The 18,967-nt window shown below is 31.1% G+C and overlaps 1 protein-coding gene across 1 annotated transcript; it reads right to left on the bottom strand.

Annotated features, from left to right (window-relative positions):
- Positions 1–2,717: 2,717 nt before the first annotated feature.
- LOC143074468 (uncharacterized) lies at positions 2,718–13,950 on the bottom strand. The gene is made up of 8 exons (XM_076249913.1): positions 13,780–13,950; positions 11,142–11,191; positions 9,769–9,877; positions 9,417–9,481; positions 8,738–8,809; positions 6,655–6,726; positions 6,233–6,304; positions 2,718–4,460 (listed from the first exon to the last, which is right to left on the bottom strand). The coding sequence occupies exons 1-8, from the start codon at positions 13,872–13,874 to the stop codon at positions 3,622–3,624; spliced, it is 1,374 nt and encodes a 457-aa protein (XP_076106028.1). The 5' UTR covers positions 13,875–13,950; the 3' UTR covers positions 2,718–3,621.
- Positions 13,951–18,967: the final 5,017 nt, after the last annotated feature.

Below are 18,967 nucleotides of genomic sequence, written 5' to 3' on the forward strand. Positions count from 1 at the left end.
TGTGATTCATATATTTTAGGCTAAACGTTAACGACTTCAAATACACATGTATGCATAATAAATGAACTCTATGTATTATACATGTTATAATCTAATCCCAATAATAAAAAGATACGATAAACTATTCCCGTTTATAATCTGTTAAATCTTTTTTTGTAAGTAATAGCACAAACGCATGGGGTAGTTCGCATTTTTGTAAATTTAAGGATCTTATTGTGTCATATTGAAATAAGTATTGTTGTGTATTGATTAGATGTCACGTAATTCAATAATTCTTTTTAAAAGTGTCCTTACGTGGTAACGACCTAGAGATATTATGTCAGCCATATCTGTAAATATAGTATTGATTTTCTAGCGGTCGCCCGTTTACCTAGTGATATTACGTTAACCAGAACTGTTAATTGTGTAAATGATATTGATTTTCGTAGGGTCGTCGGTATTTTTATTTCATGACTTTAAATCTGATTTTGCTGAAACCCATACACTTTATTTGAAGGTCATTATGGAAATATAGTTCATTACTATAGTTGTTTCGTTTTCCAGTTCAAATGATTTTATTTTCAAAATTTTCTTTTATTTTAAACGTAATATTTGTGCTCGAGATTTCTCATTTATTAAAGACGAACGATACCAGAGGGACAGTCAAACTAATAGATCGAGAATAAACTGACAAAGTCATGGCTTAAAAAAAGAAGACAAACAGACAAATAATAGAAAACAATATACGACATAGAAAACTAAAGTCTAAGCATTAAATGTGGATCATGTTTGATAAATTCTGCATTTACTGACAACTTAAAAGACACATCGAATCATTATTTGAATACCAGGTCAACAATGAATTCTAATAAATTTTCAGCCCGGTAGTCAGCACTTCTGTGTTGTCATGATTTATCATTGATATGTTCATAATTATAAATTTACTGTTAACAAAATTTTGAATGTGTGAAATACTAACTTAAAGGCTTTTCTACCTCAGGGATACCTTACGTTGTAACTACAATCCCCTTCCCTTTCATGAATGTGACCTACAAAATTAGACTATTTACCGGATTTGTAATCTCATAAACAACACGACGGGTGCCACATTTGGAGCAGGACCTGCTTATCCTTCCGGAGCACCTGAGATCACCCCTAGTTTTTGTTGGGGTTCGTGTTGTTATTCTTTAGTTTTCTATGTTGTGTCATGTGTACTATTGTTTGTCTGTTTGTTCGTTTTATTTTTAGCTATGGCGTTGTCAGTTTATTTTCGATTTATGAGTTTGACTGTCCCTCTGGTATCTTTCGTCGTCTCTCTTTTAGCTCTATTTGGCTTTTAGGAATTTTGGTCCTCAATGCTATTCAACATCGTACTTTATTTGTCCTTTTTCACATTTGTTTATTCAAGCGTCACTAATAAGTCTGGCGTCTGGCGTAAATATGAAATTCAAATCCTGGTATCTATGATGAGTTTATTAGACATATACTCTCTCTAAAAATCATTTACATCTGGAATATCCTAATATGAGCATTGGCAATTTAACCACATTTACCCTCCTTAATCATGTTAATATACGACTTTTTTTTCTAAAACATGTAAAATTTCAAAGATGACTGTTTTATACATTTAGCTTTACATCACTGTTCTGATCAAATTTCAGAAATCTGTAAACTTTTATTTTATTGTGAAATGTATCGTTTACATGTTTTACTGCCAAACCAGTGTAAAATATTTTCTTTTAATAGTATTCAAATGAAAACTACAAACAGTACTTTCGTTTTGTAATAAAATCTTTTTGATTTAAACGGACCATACCAAAAGATATTTACAAACTAGGATATATATAGCTAAATACCTGATTGCCTGAGTTTGAATCCTATTTTTATCAGAGAGGTGACCTTGACTATAAAATGTTTAACTAATTTCCTTCCGTGTAAACAAAACTTCTATGAAGTTTTAACTTCCGTTCAATATGTTTTTAAAAAAATTCACAACGTGGCAATTTATTTACTGAAAGCATGGTTTAAGTCAAAATTATACAAAATTCTTACTCAAAAGTAACACTAAAAACACACAGGATTATAATCTAAATGTTGTCTAAATCGCAGCAACATGACTGTAACGAACCCTTAAAGTTCTATCTATTGAAACTGTTGCTTAACAGGAAAAAATATGACTGCACTGTCTCTGTAAAGAATTGTTTAATAAATATTAAATACCGAAATGATGAAATGTCCTCATGTAATGTTTATTTGTGTATTTCTCTGTCCTCAATGCTCTTGAATTGTTTTGTTCTGTAGTCCTGTCATGTATTGTTATATTTAACATCCCATAAAAGTGCGAGGTTTGGCAAGCCGCAAAACCTGTTTCAACCGACCATTTTTCTTTAAATGTCCTGTACTGAGTCAGGAAAATTGCAGTTGTTTTCTTATAGTTCGTTTTTTCTCTCAATTGATTTATGACTTTCGAACTGCGGTATACTACTGTAACTATTGCTTTTATTTATGTTTTATCATTGAATACAATATATGTGTAATATCAATACCGAGGTGTGGCCATTTCTATTTTAGACAAAACCCGAACTAAAATGAGGACAATTTGGTGAACGTTTTGAGATTTCAGTATTTTTGCGTGCCAAAAAAATGCTATAACACGATAACCTGAATTACCCAACATTGACCATAAAACGATCGCAGTAGGTATGATTTCCATAAATAGTCAGATCGGACATAATTTGGCTTTATTTGCTATCACTTTTGATTTAGATTAATTGTTCCTATAATATTATAACATGTATAATTAAAAAAAATTGTTGTTAAAATGAATACTTATTTTACATGGCGTAGCTGTGCGAATAATGTATTTTGGCATTCCTCTTCGAAAAATGACTTGTTTAACGGAATATAACGTCTGATACAATTACTTTTTTTCCCTCCAGAATACGCTATTTGATAATAATCTGTCGATTTTGAATATCTTCGTTTTAATGTGGAATTTTTTTAGAAAATACGAGAAGTTGCAATTCTTAAAAAAATATATTTTAGACAAAAATGGATCTTACCGGGCCTACTCCCTTGTACTTAATTTTGCCTTTGCATAGATTTTTTTTATTATTATTGCGTGATTGCTGAGTCTTTTGGAGACGAAACGCGTGTCTGGCACAATTTCAAAATTTCAATCCTGGTATCTATTATAAGTATTGTCTATTGAAAACTAACAAATGATTGTACCTTAATTATTTTTTTTTTTTGGCTTCATATAATCAATATTTAATCTAGTAATTATTTTCATATCATTTTGAAGAGCAGACCACACATTTTTCAAACAAAATAATGGTTGAAAACAAATAAAAACGCAAGACAACGTAGCGATCAACAGAACGGCTATGCAAGAAACGTCATAAACACATTACTCATCTTTCGCTATTGCCTTTAAATTCGTATTGTGTTCCATTTGGGGAATAACATTTTACAAGGCTCATCTTGGTGACATTGATACATCATAGACTTCCATGGCTTATGCGTTACTCGATGTATCCTTAGTCTCTAACTAAACGATCGAACCAAGAGAGAATAGTGCTACTCTCATTTATTGTCTATTAAACAAATGATTGTATGGAATCCCTTTTTTCGAAAGATCATTTAATTTTTCGTTGAATAAAAGTGTTTATCTGAAAGATGGAATGCTCTGCCATGATATGGAGTAAACTTGAGTTTGTTCTTTGTCTTATTTAATGCCAGAGGTACACTGTTACACTTACTGAACAATTTATCATTAAATGCCAATGTCAGTATACCCTTTGACACGTGTATATCTTCTAGGGAATGACGTATTTGCATTGTCACATATTCGTTTTCTTCATGAGCGGACGAGGTCGATAACTGAATGTCATTTTTGCATTTGATTGATCCAAAACACTTTTCAATACTCTTCGAAATCTTGATTGATTTGAAATCAGAAGATACTTCCGTAGTTTCATGAACAATGGTAGTCGCTCCGTAAACATGGTCTTTTTTCTTACTTTGTTCTTGTAATGCAATGTAAGGGTTTAAATAGTCGGTATGGTCTCTATCGTTACAACTATTATTTGTCGAATCTCCAGAACTTTTTCCCTCTTCACTTTCGTCATCAAGTACATGACATGGATTAAGATAGCTTCCATTTTCTTTCGGCTCAAAATATGATCTGTCTGAACTACTTTTACTTTCAACTGATACTGATTTATGTTTTCGTATTAAAGAACATATATTTTCGTCCAGCAAATTGTCATCAATTTCCTCATACTCATTGTCTATGTCGATGTATTCATGATGCTGAAGAGATATATTTTTATTGGTATTTCTATCCTTATCAATACTTTTATTTCCATCGATTTGAAGTTTTGATTTTCGCATATGTTTCCGTACATGATGTGGTACACATATCAAAAGAATTATACCAAATAAGCAAAAGGAAAATATCCATCCTCCACTAAGCATCGCTGTAAAAATATCGTACAAAGCTATTTATTATAACAGGCTTAACTATATTTCTGCAACGAACTTGTTTTACTGTGGAACGCAAACACTTGAGAAATAAGATGGTACAAAATTTAATAATACTTTGAACGACAGACGACAAAATTATTTCATTTGTATTTACCGTATATGGATTCTTTAAAATTCTAAAAAAAAACTGCTGGATAATTTTTAATCTTGGTCTGTTTCTGTAATTGATTCTAACATAACTTTTGATTTTATAACCCTGCATACCACAATTCTCCATGTGAAACTATAATTGTTTTCCCAATATTCCCGGGCTTGTATTTCCTATCATGGTTTCCTTGACAGAGGATTGCTACTCACAAGGAATCTATTTAACCAAGAGTTCCAAATGGTGAAGTTGAAATCATCCCTTCGTAAATTTTACGGACGCCATCATGAGTTGGTTGATCGTTATGGAATAACCGTTTCCAAGATTATATCGGATATGTTCCTTATGTCGTAACTACAATACCCTTTCCCTTTTCACGAATGTGACCTACCGAATTAGACTATTTACCGGATGTGTAATAACATAAGCAACACGACGGGTACCACATGTGGAGCAGGATCTGCTTACCCTTCCAGAGCACCTGCGATCACCCTAAGGTTTTGGTGGGGTTCGTGTTGCTTAGTCTTTAGTTTCTATAGTGTGTCTTCTGTACTATTATTTGTTTGTTTGTCTTTTTTTATAGTCATGGCGGTTTTTTTTTTCTCTATCTAACGTGAAGGTACCCAAATTGCGCCGAGTACCTAAATTTCACCTATTTAGCAAGATTAACAGCAGAAATCTTACAAGATTTGCTAGACACTAAACAATTTGTATTTTTATGATTTGGTATTAATATATGCACGTCTTTCAACATAGGTAAAATATTTAGATGTACACAAAAGGTTAACAGTACTTATCAACCGATGATGTGTTTACTGAAAAAGAAAAATGGACTGAAACTTTAGCAAAATCTCTTTTTTTAGACTTTTGAAGATTTGAAGTTAAGCATGGATGCAATTTGGGTACCCTTCATTACAGAATCATTGATGGTTTGGAGGTCAGTTCAGACCAATTTTTCTATGATTCCATATGGATTCAAAATAAAATTGGTTATACCATATAGTAAATAATGATACATCTGCAAAATAGGCACATACTAAGAACTTTTGCCCGAGGCATAAATAAACGTAGGTTAAAAAACTGCCAACTTAAGTGCAATTTGGGTACCCACACGTTATGAGTTTGACATCCTACTGGTATCTTTCGTCCCTCTTGTATAGACATTGAACGAGAAAAAATCTTTTTGTGGCGTTTTTTGTCTGACGCCCAACAAGCGAAACAAGGAATGTGTATTTTAGTTTGATAGATGCTTTTTGTATGCATCGTTGTAAAAATAACGGAATTTGATGCGACTGTCATAAAAAATAGAGGTTTAGCGATATAAAACCAGGTTCAATCCAACATTTTTTTCTACATTTGATAAGGCCTGTACCAAGTCAGAAATGTGACAGTTGTTGTCCATTCGTTTAATGTGTTTTATCCTTTGATTTTGCCATTTGATTGGGGACTTTACGTTTTGTGAATTTTCCTCGGAGTTTTTTTGTAATTTTACATTTTTTTCAAATAAACCAATAATGACCTAATAGTTTATCAATTTTGACAATTATTTGTTTATTTGAAAAATTGATACATTATAGCTTAAATGTTTAATAATGTTAAACAAAATAAACGAAGTCTTACAACTTTCATCAACATTGTGAGGCGTGGTATCTTCATTTATCTGCATTGAATGAGTTACTGTGTGCTCTGATTCTGCAATTTAAAAACAAATGACGATTTCATAAATATTTTCTAGTCTATGTTTATGCATAAAAAAAATGTGGCCTGCTTAAAGTTAAAAGCAATATCATTTAAATAGAAGAGAATCTTTATACTTTATTGAACAATATTATTTTAAGCTCAATTTCAAATGTTTCTCGAACGTTTTAATAATCAAATTTATTTTCTTTCCTAGAGACAATTAGGTTCACCAGCCTATATATACGAAATACGAAACAAAATATACTTAAGAGATGTGAAAGTTTATCAATTATGACAGTTATATGTGTATTGGAAAACAAATAATTAATGTATAGCTAAAGTTTTCAACAAAATTAAATTACCATTTCCGTCGCCGTTGTTATGCGTGGAAACTACACTTATCTGCACTGAATGAATTCGTTTGTGGTTTGATCCTACAATTGTAAAACAAGGGAAATTTCCATGAAAATTTTCTTGTTTTTGTTCGCAATTGGAAAAAAGTACCTGCTAAAAGCAATTCATTTCTACAAAGAGAACTTATTTACTTTATTGACCAATATTCCTCAAAAGTTAATTTTTAATGTTGCTCGAAATTTTTGAATGAACACAAATTCCTTTACTTTCCTCGTGAGGAACGTTCAGTGGCTTAGATTGTACATCATTCTTTAAAATTCTATGACACTTAAACTGAGATTTTGAAACCATTTAGTATACCTAATTATAACCGCAATTACTTTTGTACAAGGGCGTCCAAACCTTGTTGATGTCAACATGGTCAGGAAGTTCTCAGAATGCTTCAGTATCGTCAATTTTGAGAAGACAAAAAATGAGAAAATAAAAAGGCTTTATTTCTTGCTGATTATTGCTTGTATTGATAAATGAGTTTTATTAAACTAACTAAAGCCTATCCAATCAAAATAAAGTTATAAAGGCCTTAAGAAAGTTTTGTAAAGACGACCGAAAAGATAATATGGATATAAATAAACTCATCATAGATACCAGGATTAGATTTTGTATTTACGCCAGACGTGCATTTCGTCTACAAAAGACTCAAAGTGACGTTCGAATAAAAAAAAGTTAAAAAGGTCAATCATCAAATATAGTACAAAGTTGAAGAGTATCAGGACCAAAATTCCTACAAGTTTTGTCAAATACAGCTAAGGTTATTTATTCCTGAAGTAGAAAAGCCTAAGTGTTTCCTGTTTTTGTAAACAGTTAATTTATCAATATGACCATATCGAGGATAATTCATGTCAGCAAAGAAGTGCTGAATGTGCTGACTACTGGGCTCAGACTGGTGATACCCACGGGGAATTAAAACTGCACCAGCAGTGGCATCGACCCAGTGGTTGTAATGGATGATTATAAATCTTGATTATTGTCAAATCTAATATCGATCTTAATCTATAATTATATATAAGTGTATGATGATTTTGTGTAACAAGTGCGTAGTTCAAAAGACATCCTGTGAGTAAAGTTATTCTACATCATTTGATCTCTGGTGGAAGGTTGTCTAATTGGCAATCATACCACATCTTTTCATTTTTATACGTCAATATATTTTGAAAATTATAATGTTAGATTGATGGACTATGGATCACCGTACAGCCTATACGATGATAATTCTATTTAGTTAGTAACATCATCATAAGTATGTGTACCAATTTTAATTTGATCTCACGATTTTGATCACTTAACCACTAAAACTAACAGCCTTATATGGGATGGACGACACGAAACGACTAACGAAAGGAAAGTCCATTTAAACAGGCAATTATATAAACATTCCAAACGAATGGGAATTAACTGTCATATTCCTTGCATTGTACAGTACATATGCATAAACAGATAACCAGATGAGATCAAACAAAAAAGTGAATGGTTGCATTTGTTTACTGATTTAGTATTTATTCAGTTTAAGTGGTTTTTTTTTCTATTTTCGTGCATTTTAAAAGTTTCGTTCATGATTGAGAAAAAAACACTATTCATAAAGAAAATACCGTTTCAACTTGGAAGTAATATAATAAATACATCAAAAAGATCCGGAATAACCTAAAACATTTGAAAAGACAACAAAAAATAGAAAAGACAAACAACAAAATACAACACATGATTATCACTGTTTCAAACAAAACCAAAACAAAACAAAACACAAAAAAAGAGGCTGCACAGAGATTTGTATTTTTTTGGTATATTGATTACGACTTTAAGCATTTTATGAGCGCAGTTTTGTTTGCGAAATATACATGATATATGCACATTCATTTACATATCGAATGATTAAACAAAACTGTTAAAAAAAAAAGAATTCAACATAGAAGATAAGCGTTTACTAATTGATTTGTAAGATAAGTAGTTTAAAAATAATAATTCTAGAACTGCAATCATATATCTAATACGAAATCGGATTGAAAACTGATACACATTACGTTCTCATAAACTTACCATTCACTTTATCCTGATTTGACAGGGTTGCAATTGGAACATTACGCGCATAAGTTTCTGTTTTGTCTGCTTCTGCAAGAAGCAAACGCATTTTTTTTTAAATTAGTATCTTTTTTATCCAAATTCTGTCATATATAAGTTGCTTTGACATAGACTTTAAATTAGCATTAACATTAAGTTAATCCAGCGTTTTGTTTAAATTTCTTTAATTCTTCCACAAAGATTAAAAGTAATATTACTTAATTTAATTGCTTTTAATAAAATGCTACATTTAAACATTTTGTGTGATTATACAACATTATAACATGATAAATTTGTTTTGATACCATATGCGCATTTCAATTTCTCATTTCTTGACTTTATATTGGGAACACAAATGGCATACAGACTTCAAAAGCAAGCAAACCAAAATCTCATTAAATTGTTTCCATAAGCGTTACTGGGTTTGGGTCTTATAATTAAACAAATGTGACATACAAAAGTGAAGACACCAATGATAGTTGAAAACCGATTACCAGTTATGAAAGATACTAACTAGTTTTGTAATATTAAGCAGTTGCCTTATGATAAGATTGTACGATCAGATAATGCACATTCAATTAAGGACAAAAACGGATTGAAGTGTGTCAGAATAATTTGTATATCGAACACGACAGCCTCACTACAATTAGCAATTTACCCGTAACTGTTGTACTGCTTTCAGATGTCACCGTTGAAGCCACACATCCAACAACAGGGTCACATCTGTCAATTGATTCGAAAATTTGAAGTGTGAATTTTTATGAATATATAAATATTGTTTTCAAGAAAATAGTTGTTTGAAAAAAGTATGAGACTGTTGATAAATAGGTAAAAGTATATAAAAAAATGAAACCCAATTTGAAAATGAGTTGTCCGTGTAGAATAAAATACTAATCAAATTTGTGTGCCATTAACAATTTGTATTCCATGATTGTCTATTTAACACTTTAGACAGCATAACATGCATAATATTGTATGAACTTTACACAGACAGTTATGTTTTGTCTTACCTCTGTTGATAGTTACAACTACAAGTTTTGAGACATTTGAAGCCATGTGTATTATCCTTACATGGCAGGCAAGGGCCTCCGTCCCAAGAAGTAGAACCTCGTTTACACTCTGAAATAAACCTATGAATAAATATTTCTTATAGAATAACTAATCAAAAAATTCAAATAGAGAAAAATACGAGTGACCGAACAACTCATTAATTTAAGAACGCGCGTAGTGCATGAGTTAATTACAAGTGTTTTTCGGTCCTGAGTTGAATATTTTTCTCTATTTAAATTCTCTAGTTAGTTATTCTTTTTATTACATTGGCAAATGGCTTTTTTTAAAGAAATTAATGTAAAACATGTAAGGAACTATATCTTTTTTACGCATTCACAATTTGTTGTGATCCGCCGTTATCGACGTCCTGACAACGCCTATTGTTGTATGACGTCAGAGAGTGAAATAACCACGTTTATTCCACATCTGAAATTATCGGCTTTTATTTAACTGGGAAATCAATGTAGTTCATTGTAACCAATGTAAAAATTTCATTTATCTCTAGTTATGCCTTCATATCAATTCAGAAACTTTTCTTTGTGTCATCTTCTTAATTTGTTTTTATGAATCTTTCATAATAAATAAGCAAATATAGTGTTTTCAATTTGAGAACTTCATAATTCAAAGGAGCTAGTCTTCATAACGTTATTTTTTACAAATGTTGACTGTTCATTTTGTTATCAATGTCTTAATTTTTCTATCGGGACTGTGCACATGCTTCATGTTGTGTGTGCGACATTTTCCCTTCATTTCATATATTTTACAGTCGGTCATGTTTTATAGAACTATCATGTGTCACCATAGTTAGAGTGTACCTACAGTTTATAATATGGTAATTTCTAAGAGGAAAAGTAAAAAATAACGAATGTGCGGAGGACAATAGACGCACGTCATAATGTAAGCAGGAATGCTAAATCTGGAAAGCTTTAGTTTTTTTGGTGTGATCATTAATTTTTTTTAGATATTTTTTAGTGACTATTGTGTGTGTTATCTTTTATCTATCTTGCTTATCTGTTTGTCTCTCTTGTAGTTTTTGCATGCCATGGGTCTGTTTGGTCATTCTTTACAATCTGAATCTGAAAATTTAACTGAAAAAATGAAAGTTTCTGTGGTATTGTCAGATAATCTTCTTTTAGAGGTTAAAACAATGAAGAAAAAAAAACACACTCTTTTCAAAAAGCCGGTCATGTAGTCGTTATGTTATTTTTGATGAAAACTAAGTAATCAGCCGACAACACATCTACAAATATAGAAAACCCTATAATAAAATACGTATTTGAAAACACAAATCATTCCAGTTTTCGTTTTAATTCATAAAACTCAATAAAATTACCAACACATCCACCATTAAATTCTTCATAATTGAAACAGCAAATAGATTTTCTGAAATGAATAAAAAAAATAACAGATAACGTATTCCTAAACCATGTTAGCCATGCACATCAATTTATTCTTGTGTCGATTTGTAACTCTTAAGATTTAAGTAGTGACATCATATACACACATTTTTAGTGTAACAGTTAAATATTGATGGATGCCTGAGTGTGTGTATATAAACTGGATTCGTATTTTATGTCTTTTTTTAACCTTTTGTTTTGGATCTGCTGATTAGTGTTTTGTTGATGAAACTCAAATGTTTTACGTACAAATTATACGCTTTATATATTTGATGACTATTCAATTGTTGTTAAAAGTCAGTATAGTTTTCCAGATTGATATGTCTGATGGGTCGATCCCCTGTTGGTAGACGCTTTGTACCCGAGGGTATCACCAGCCCAGTAATCAGCACTTCGGTGTTGACATGAATATCAATTATGTGGTATGTTTGTATATATAAATGTACTTTTTTTTTTATATAAAGTATGAATTATTCGAAATATTAAGGCTGTTCCTATCTCAGGCATAGATCACCGTAGCCGTATTTGACACAACGTTTGGAATTTCGTGTCTACAATGTTCTTCAACTTTATATACTTGTTTGGCTTTTTCACTATTTTGATCTGAATATGTAAACAAAACGTCAATATTAAACAGAACTTGAAAAAACGTAAACATCATACGATAATGGTTGACTAGTGCATAGATTAAAGGTCACTTGGAGTTCTTCCTCCCTATGTTTAACACTTCTACGGGATGTTAAACTACATGTACAACTAAAAAAAGGGTTGGGCAAGTTGAAATCACATAATTCAATTTGTGATTAAAAAAGGCATCAGTTGAAATATATGGTACGTAGCTACCTCAGCATAATTTAATTTGTGATTAAGAAAGGTATCAGTTGAAAAATATGATACGTAGCTACCTAAGTTTAAAATAAAGAATTTAAACCCAAAGCTTAGTGAAAGGCGAGTGCTACGCTTCCTCTATTCTCAAAATTCGGCTATGCAAAATCTCTTAGTGAATTTAGACATCTCGCACTGACAAACGAACGTTATATATTGTAGGTCGGAAGAAAGTCTGATCGTAATGCGACAGTTCAGTATCCTTGTGGTTTCAGTGGATGGAGGTGAACAGTACAAGCACATTAATATAATCAAACTTATATTGGTGCCGATAGTTTGATCAATAACAATAGAGAGGAAATATGGAAAACATTAAAACACATTGATTTTCAAAATATGTATCCGCTAACCGAGTATCTATTGTTATACATGTTATACAAGTGGGTCACTCTCTCTCAATTGTTTTGTAGCTATAGGTCAATGTTTTTCAAATTTTGTTATGAATACATGTCCCAGTTTATATATCATTTATCAATGTGATCATGATTGTTTAAAGTTGGATATCAGCTTCAATTTCAAAGAAATTGTCATTTAAAATTTTGCAGCAATTGACCAGTTTACGCAATTTTTCTTGAACATTCAGTGAAGATCGTAATCATAGACTAATTTAACTGTAAACTGATACGTCATTCTAATTATTTACTTCTGCTTGCCACACAAAAGCCGAAGAACGTTAACAGTACCATAGACACTACGGCAGGACGAACATGATTTATTTATTATATGTCACATTATTTGAGACATCTTTTAATTTGGTCATTGTTGAAGAACGTACGATAATATATCGTTTCTTACAGTTATGCAATTACTAAGAAAGATGTTTGACAATAATACCAAATCTACCAGGAAAAACTATTACATTTGAATTGTAATGTGATCCTGCCATCTTTAATAAGTTTAGAACACTCCTAAAACAATTAGAATGTATGTACATATTATGTGATTAAATCAAAGCAAAACAACTAATCATAGATGTCATAAAGGAGTAGGTTCAGTAAGACCCCTTTTTGGCCCCAAAATATAGCAGTTTTATAAAATTGTTAAAATATAAACCTTTAGTTATTTATTGGACAGTAGAATGCTTCTGCTACATACATATGGGCTGTTTTTGACAATACAATGCACATATGTCCGGTACTAGCACCATTAAGTCATGCTAAATTACTGAAATCCTCATAATTCTAGCATTTATTTAAATTTTAGACGGTTTTCGTGTAAAACGAAAGTGGCCGCATTCGTGTTCATCCTTAATATTGAAATGTAAGTTGTATTTTATGATAATACATAACATATATAAAGGTTGAGGATGAACACGGATGCGGCCACTTTCATTTTTACCAAAAACCATCTGAAAAGTGACATTTTTCGGCATATTAGGTAGATTTTTCATATTTGAGCTTGAATCGGATCGTTTTTAATGACTAAATCTGTTAAAATCTTTCACATAAACTAATTAATTCAAATAAAATAGACTCTTAAGTGTTTAAAAAGTGGTCAAAATCTTTCGTCGGATGAACCTGAAATTTGAGGCCAAAATCGGTCCTTACCGGACCTACTCCTTTCTTTTTATATATTAAGATATTTTATTTTATCAAACCTAGTAAATTTAAAGTAAAGTAATTATAATTATTTGAAAAATATTGTAATTTTGATTAACGAATGCGTGCATATAAAACATGTGTACCATACCCATTGCGATCCAAACAGACATTGTTTCCATTTACTCCATAAAATGAAAGTCTTATGAGTAAAATCGACACAAACACAAAGATTATTATTGCCATATTTTGTTTTTTCTATAAATTAACTTGTAGGATACTTCAAATACGATCACATGTTTTTATTACATATGAGGAAGAATTAACGTAATAATAGATTGTTATTAAGTGAACTGCAATTAAGGTACTTGTAAAGCATTGGTTTAATACTAAAATATGTTTTAATGTAATCAAATTAAAGGTGCATTAGCTACGAGATATAAAAATACATATACATGTATACATTTACGAGATATAAATATAAATATATATCTGATTTTTATGGTTTTTTTTATCATTATTGAAAGCGAAAAAATAGAATATTTCGCTTTAAGCAGCTAATTTAGTTCTTTGACAATGTACACAAGGAAACATCGTAAACATAAAAGAAAATGATTAAGCATAAACTATGTGTGTTCAGCTATAAAAAAGGGGAGGGGAAATGTCAACATTGAAAATGAAAGATGGGTAATTAAAGGCAACAGTAGTATATCGCTGTTAAAAACTCATAAATCTATGGACAAAAAACAAAATCGGGGTAACAAACTAAAACTGAGGGAAACCTTTTGATTCACTGATTCGATCCGATTAAACTCGTTCATACACAGGTGTAGCATATTTACCTGACGATATCAGGATATTGGTATTTAGTCAAATCTTAACCGGAATTTGTGACACAATTAGAATTCTAAAATTTATAAAACGTAAACAACATGTCGAAATATTTAGGCTTGAAACAATATATTTTTGGATAAGTTAATGCAAGCACACGAGGTGTATAGTGTCTTATACGATTACAGGTTTGTAATGTTTAACAACCAGATTATATCAGAGTGTAAACACGTTAATTATGAGCTTTGAAAGACAAGTAGTTCGAGCATTTTTCTGAGTAAGTGTTAAAAAATTTCAAACAAATATTCTTTACTGTGGTTAGCATTCATTAGTCGTCGGTATCTATAGATTAACAACTTGTGGTTATATTGATAATTTAGAATCTTCCTTCAGATGGCGGACAAATTCGCAGCTAAATAATTCGATTGGTGTGTCATTTGTATACAAGAGTTATATTCCTTTGAACTATCAGTCTAGTATGTTTAATTCCATAAAGTCAATATGTTGATTGTCTACCTTGAACAGGCTTATAATTTTATCTTATACATGTTATACATGTATATTTTTTTCTATTGAATTTAAAATCGTTACAAAATCTGTAATGTACTAGATACTCGCATTTTTCATTAGTTTATCAAAGACATTTATGTATATCTAGAATTTCTTTTATTTGTTTTGAAATGTTTAAAATTAATATATACCAATATAAAGAATATTTTATTATCTTATAAATATGTTTTTTGTTATCGGAAAGTATACATACCGTGTGTATACATCAAAAATAAGCAAGGTCAAATCTACCTTCATCATCACTAACTTTATTAGAGCTAAGAGACAAACTGCTCTAAATCACAGATCACAGGCACTCGTTTGAAAATAAAAATTTCCTTTTTTTATAAATTAAATGCTTCTTTTTGTAACTTCATTGGGGTGTAAAAGCGTTGACCAAAGTACATTTAGTATAAAGCGCGGAAGCGCTTCATTCTAAAAATTATGAAGTTAAGCATTCGATACTGATAATTACATTTTTTTAGCTATGATCATGAAAACACGAATTTTAAATTATTCTTATTTAATTCACCTGTGCACTTTATTGTGGGACCACGTGTTATCATGAATGGTAAGTTTTATTGAGTAATGCAATTGCTTAAGGAATAACACTGGATGTGCAGTTAGCCAATCAGAATAAAGTATTATAATGAAACATACATCTAATGTAATTATTATACCTTAAAATACCATTAAGGTAAATAGGGGGGAAAATTCTGAAACAGGTGACTATGTCACAGAAAAAGCATATTCCAAGTATTCATGAAATTGATCTCTATTAAAGCCATATCCTGGAAATTATTTAAAAAACCCACTTTTTTCCTACTTTTAATTAGAGGTACAATATGCCGGTGAAAAACATTAATTGTGGTGTCAAGAATACACTGTTTCAAGTTGTGGTATGCATAAAAAAAATGCCCAACAGCATTCGTCCTACTACTCGTAAAGGCATTTGTTTCTAATATCTATATGGTGTATACCATTATGCCAGAACTCAAATGAAGCAGAAAGCTCATGTTACTTATCTGCTTTACTCGACCCATTAAGACAAAAACATGCAAGAAGTGTAATAACGCCTAACACAAACACACATACGCACAAACACAAAACAGTACACCATAGCCACCACTTTATTCCAGAAGCTTCTAACTGATGCCGAATGCTAGAGTGTAAAATTGTAATTTAGACCTACCCAAAACAATTAGAACTTTTCTGAAAAAGACTATAAATGAAAACAGAACTATATCATCTTCCCATAATGATTGAATGTTAGGAAAATTGACCAGAGTTATCTTACTTTAATCACAGAGAGGGGAAAGCAAACAATTTTTAATTTAAGCCTAATTAACATTAAAATAATTTTCCACTAACAAATAAAGTTACCTTATTGAAATATAAGGACTTTGTTAGCTAAATCTATTAATTTTATTAAATATTATGAATTTTTATGACAATGGAGAAACATGCTGATAGGTGAAAACTGATCAACATATAAGTTTTAACCAATAATGGGATATCCAATAGACCTTGAAAAAAATCCATTTTCTATGTGTTCGCTATATATCCATATCTACATGATCTATATTCGAGTTTATCTCGTATTATTTGACCGACGGCAATCGACTCTTTGCATTTTAAATTTATCATTTAAGACTTTTTATAATTTGAATATATCAAATCGAGTCCATTTGCATTACAAATTCGTTGCACTGTAGGTTGATATTGCATGCATATTAGTCACTATTAATATAACTATGATGGTATGAATCGATACTATCTTTTATCATTTCATATAATATAACATAATTGTTTACATATCACAATTGATACGTTATTCTCGTGCTTGTTCACACTATACGGACTTCATATACAGGAGTGTGCTCCTTACGCAGAAACTGTTCCAACAAAGTTACGAGGAAGACAGATTAAAATTGACACTCCGTAAATTTTATGGACACCATCACGAATTGGTGGATCCATACGAAGTATCTTTGACCAAACTAGCTAAGGACATATTTACCACATGGTAGATTGTTGTTTGTCATTATGTCGTCTAATCTTTTAATTACCATACGTGACTTATTCCCGATTGTGACTGTTTTGCTGAGTGTGAATTCGCATTACTATAAGACGTGCTACGGTACTTGTCTATCCCAAATTCATGTATTTAGTTTAAATGTTTAATGTTATATTTGTAATTCTCATCGGATTTTGTTAAATGTTGATGTCTTTTCTATTATATTTATGTGTTATGGTAAATAATATTAATCACCGCATTCATTTATTAGATTTCATTTTGTTCAACGTAATCAGTACGATATTTTACGTTTGAAGTCAGATTCAAAACAAACCGGACATAGCTTTATAATATACTTAATTGCTACCTTAGTTTGCTAATTATAAATATTAAAATGTGCATTTATTAAATGCAATATCAGTATTTAGTTCAAATATAATCTTAAATCGATCCTAATTCTGTCTTATTCATTCAAATGACGTCATTTTTCATTTTCTGATGATCTGTTTTACAAATTCAAATGACGTCATCATTTTTTTGTCACTTTTTACAATTTCAAATATGACGTCACTTGGCGTTGGGGTTTGGGCTTGTTCGGATGTGTCTACATTTTGTGTTGCAAATGTCTGCTTATGTAATGTATTTCAGTTGTTTCCTGTAATTAGTTGATATTTCAGTTCTATCATGTACAGCTTCTGTTTAATAATTTTATAAATTTACTGTTTGCAAAAGTATAAATTATTCTAAATAATAAGGATGTTCTGGTAACAAACAGAAAACCCTGGCCGTTTTTGGCACAACTTTTTTGATCTTTTGGTCCTCGATGCTGTTCGACTTTGTGCTTGTTTAAACTTTCAAACTTTTGTATCTGGGCGTCACTGGTGGTTCTTGTGTGGATAAAATGCACTTCTGACGTATTGAAAAATTTTCAACTTGTTGCCTTTTGTTGGCTTTTGTTCGTGTGTTTCTTTGTCAATTGTATTCTCCAATTTATTTATATTGTAGTCCTGTGGTGTTGAGTTGTCATTTTAATGTTATATTTCACATGGCTATGAAAGGGGAGGTTTGGCATGCCACAAAACCAGGTTCAACCCGCCATTTTTTTCTTTAAAAATGTCCTGTAACCAGTCAGGAATATGGCCATTGTTATATTATAGTTCGTTTCTGTGTGTGTTACATTTTAACGTTGCGTCGTATGTTTTCTCTTAATTTTGAGTGTAAATTCACATTGCGATAAGACGTGTCACGGTACTTGTCTATCCCAAATTCATGTATTTTGTTTTTGATGTTATATTTGTTTTTCTCGTGGGATTTTGTCTGATGCTTGGTCCGTTTCTGTGTGTGTTACATTGTAGTGTTGTGTCGTTGTTCTCCTCTTATATTTAATGCGTTTCCTTCAGTTTTAGTTTGTTACCCCGATTTTGTTTTTTGTCCATGGATTTATGAGTTTGAACAGCGGTATACTACTGTTGCCTTTATATATAGTGCACGAAATGTCAGTTGTCCATTTGAGTGCGTGGATTTGGGACAGTTAGGTAGGTTTTCTTTTGAAAATTACCTCCTTTTCATGCTAAAAGGTTTCCCCTTTAACATTAATGAAATATTCTGAAAAGTTTTAATTGCAAGAAAATTGCTAAATGATCGTAATTAAATAAACCATAAATTTAGAACATATTCATTCATTTTAAAAACATTGTCACCTTTAATGTTTAAATGTCATCACATTCTGTTTGCAAATGATCAGTACTACTGCAACAGATTGATAGATTTATTGTTGATGTTTGCAATACACTCAGCACACTTGGTTATACCAAGTCAGTCAACTTTATTGGTTTGTGAACTCGGATTACCACACGAAAAGCATCAACCTTCGGTGGGGTAAACTTGGAATTCTAGTCAATTAAGTCGAACGCCGGTGCTGCTGCCGATTATAAATGGCCAG

This window comes from Mytilus galloprovincialis, chromosome 5, assembly GCF_965363235.1.
Source record: "Mytilus galloprovincialis chromosome 5, xbMytGall1.hap1.1, whole genome shotgun sequence".
Classification (NCBI taxonomy): domain Eukaryota; kingdom Metazoa; phylum Mollusca; class Bivalvia; order Mytilida; family Mytilidae; genus Mytilus; species Mytilus galloprovincialis.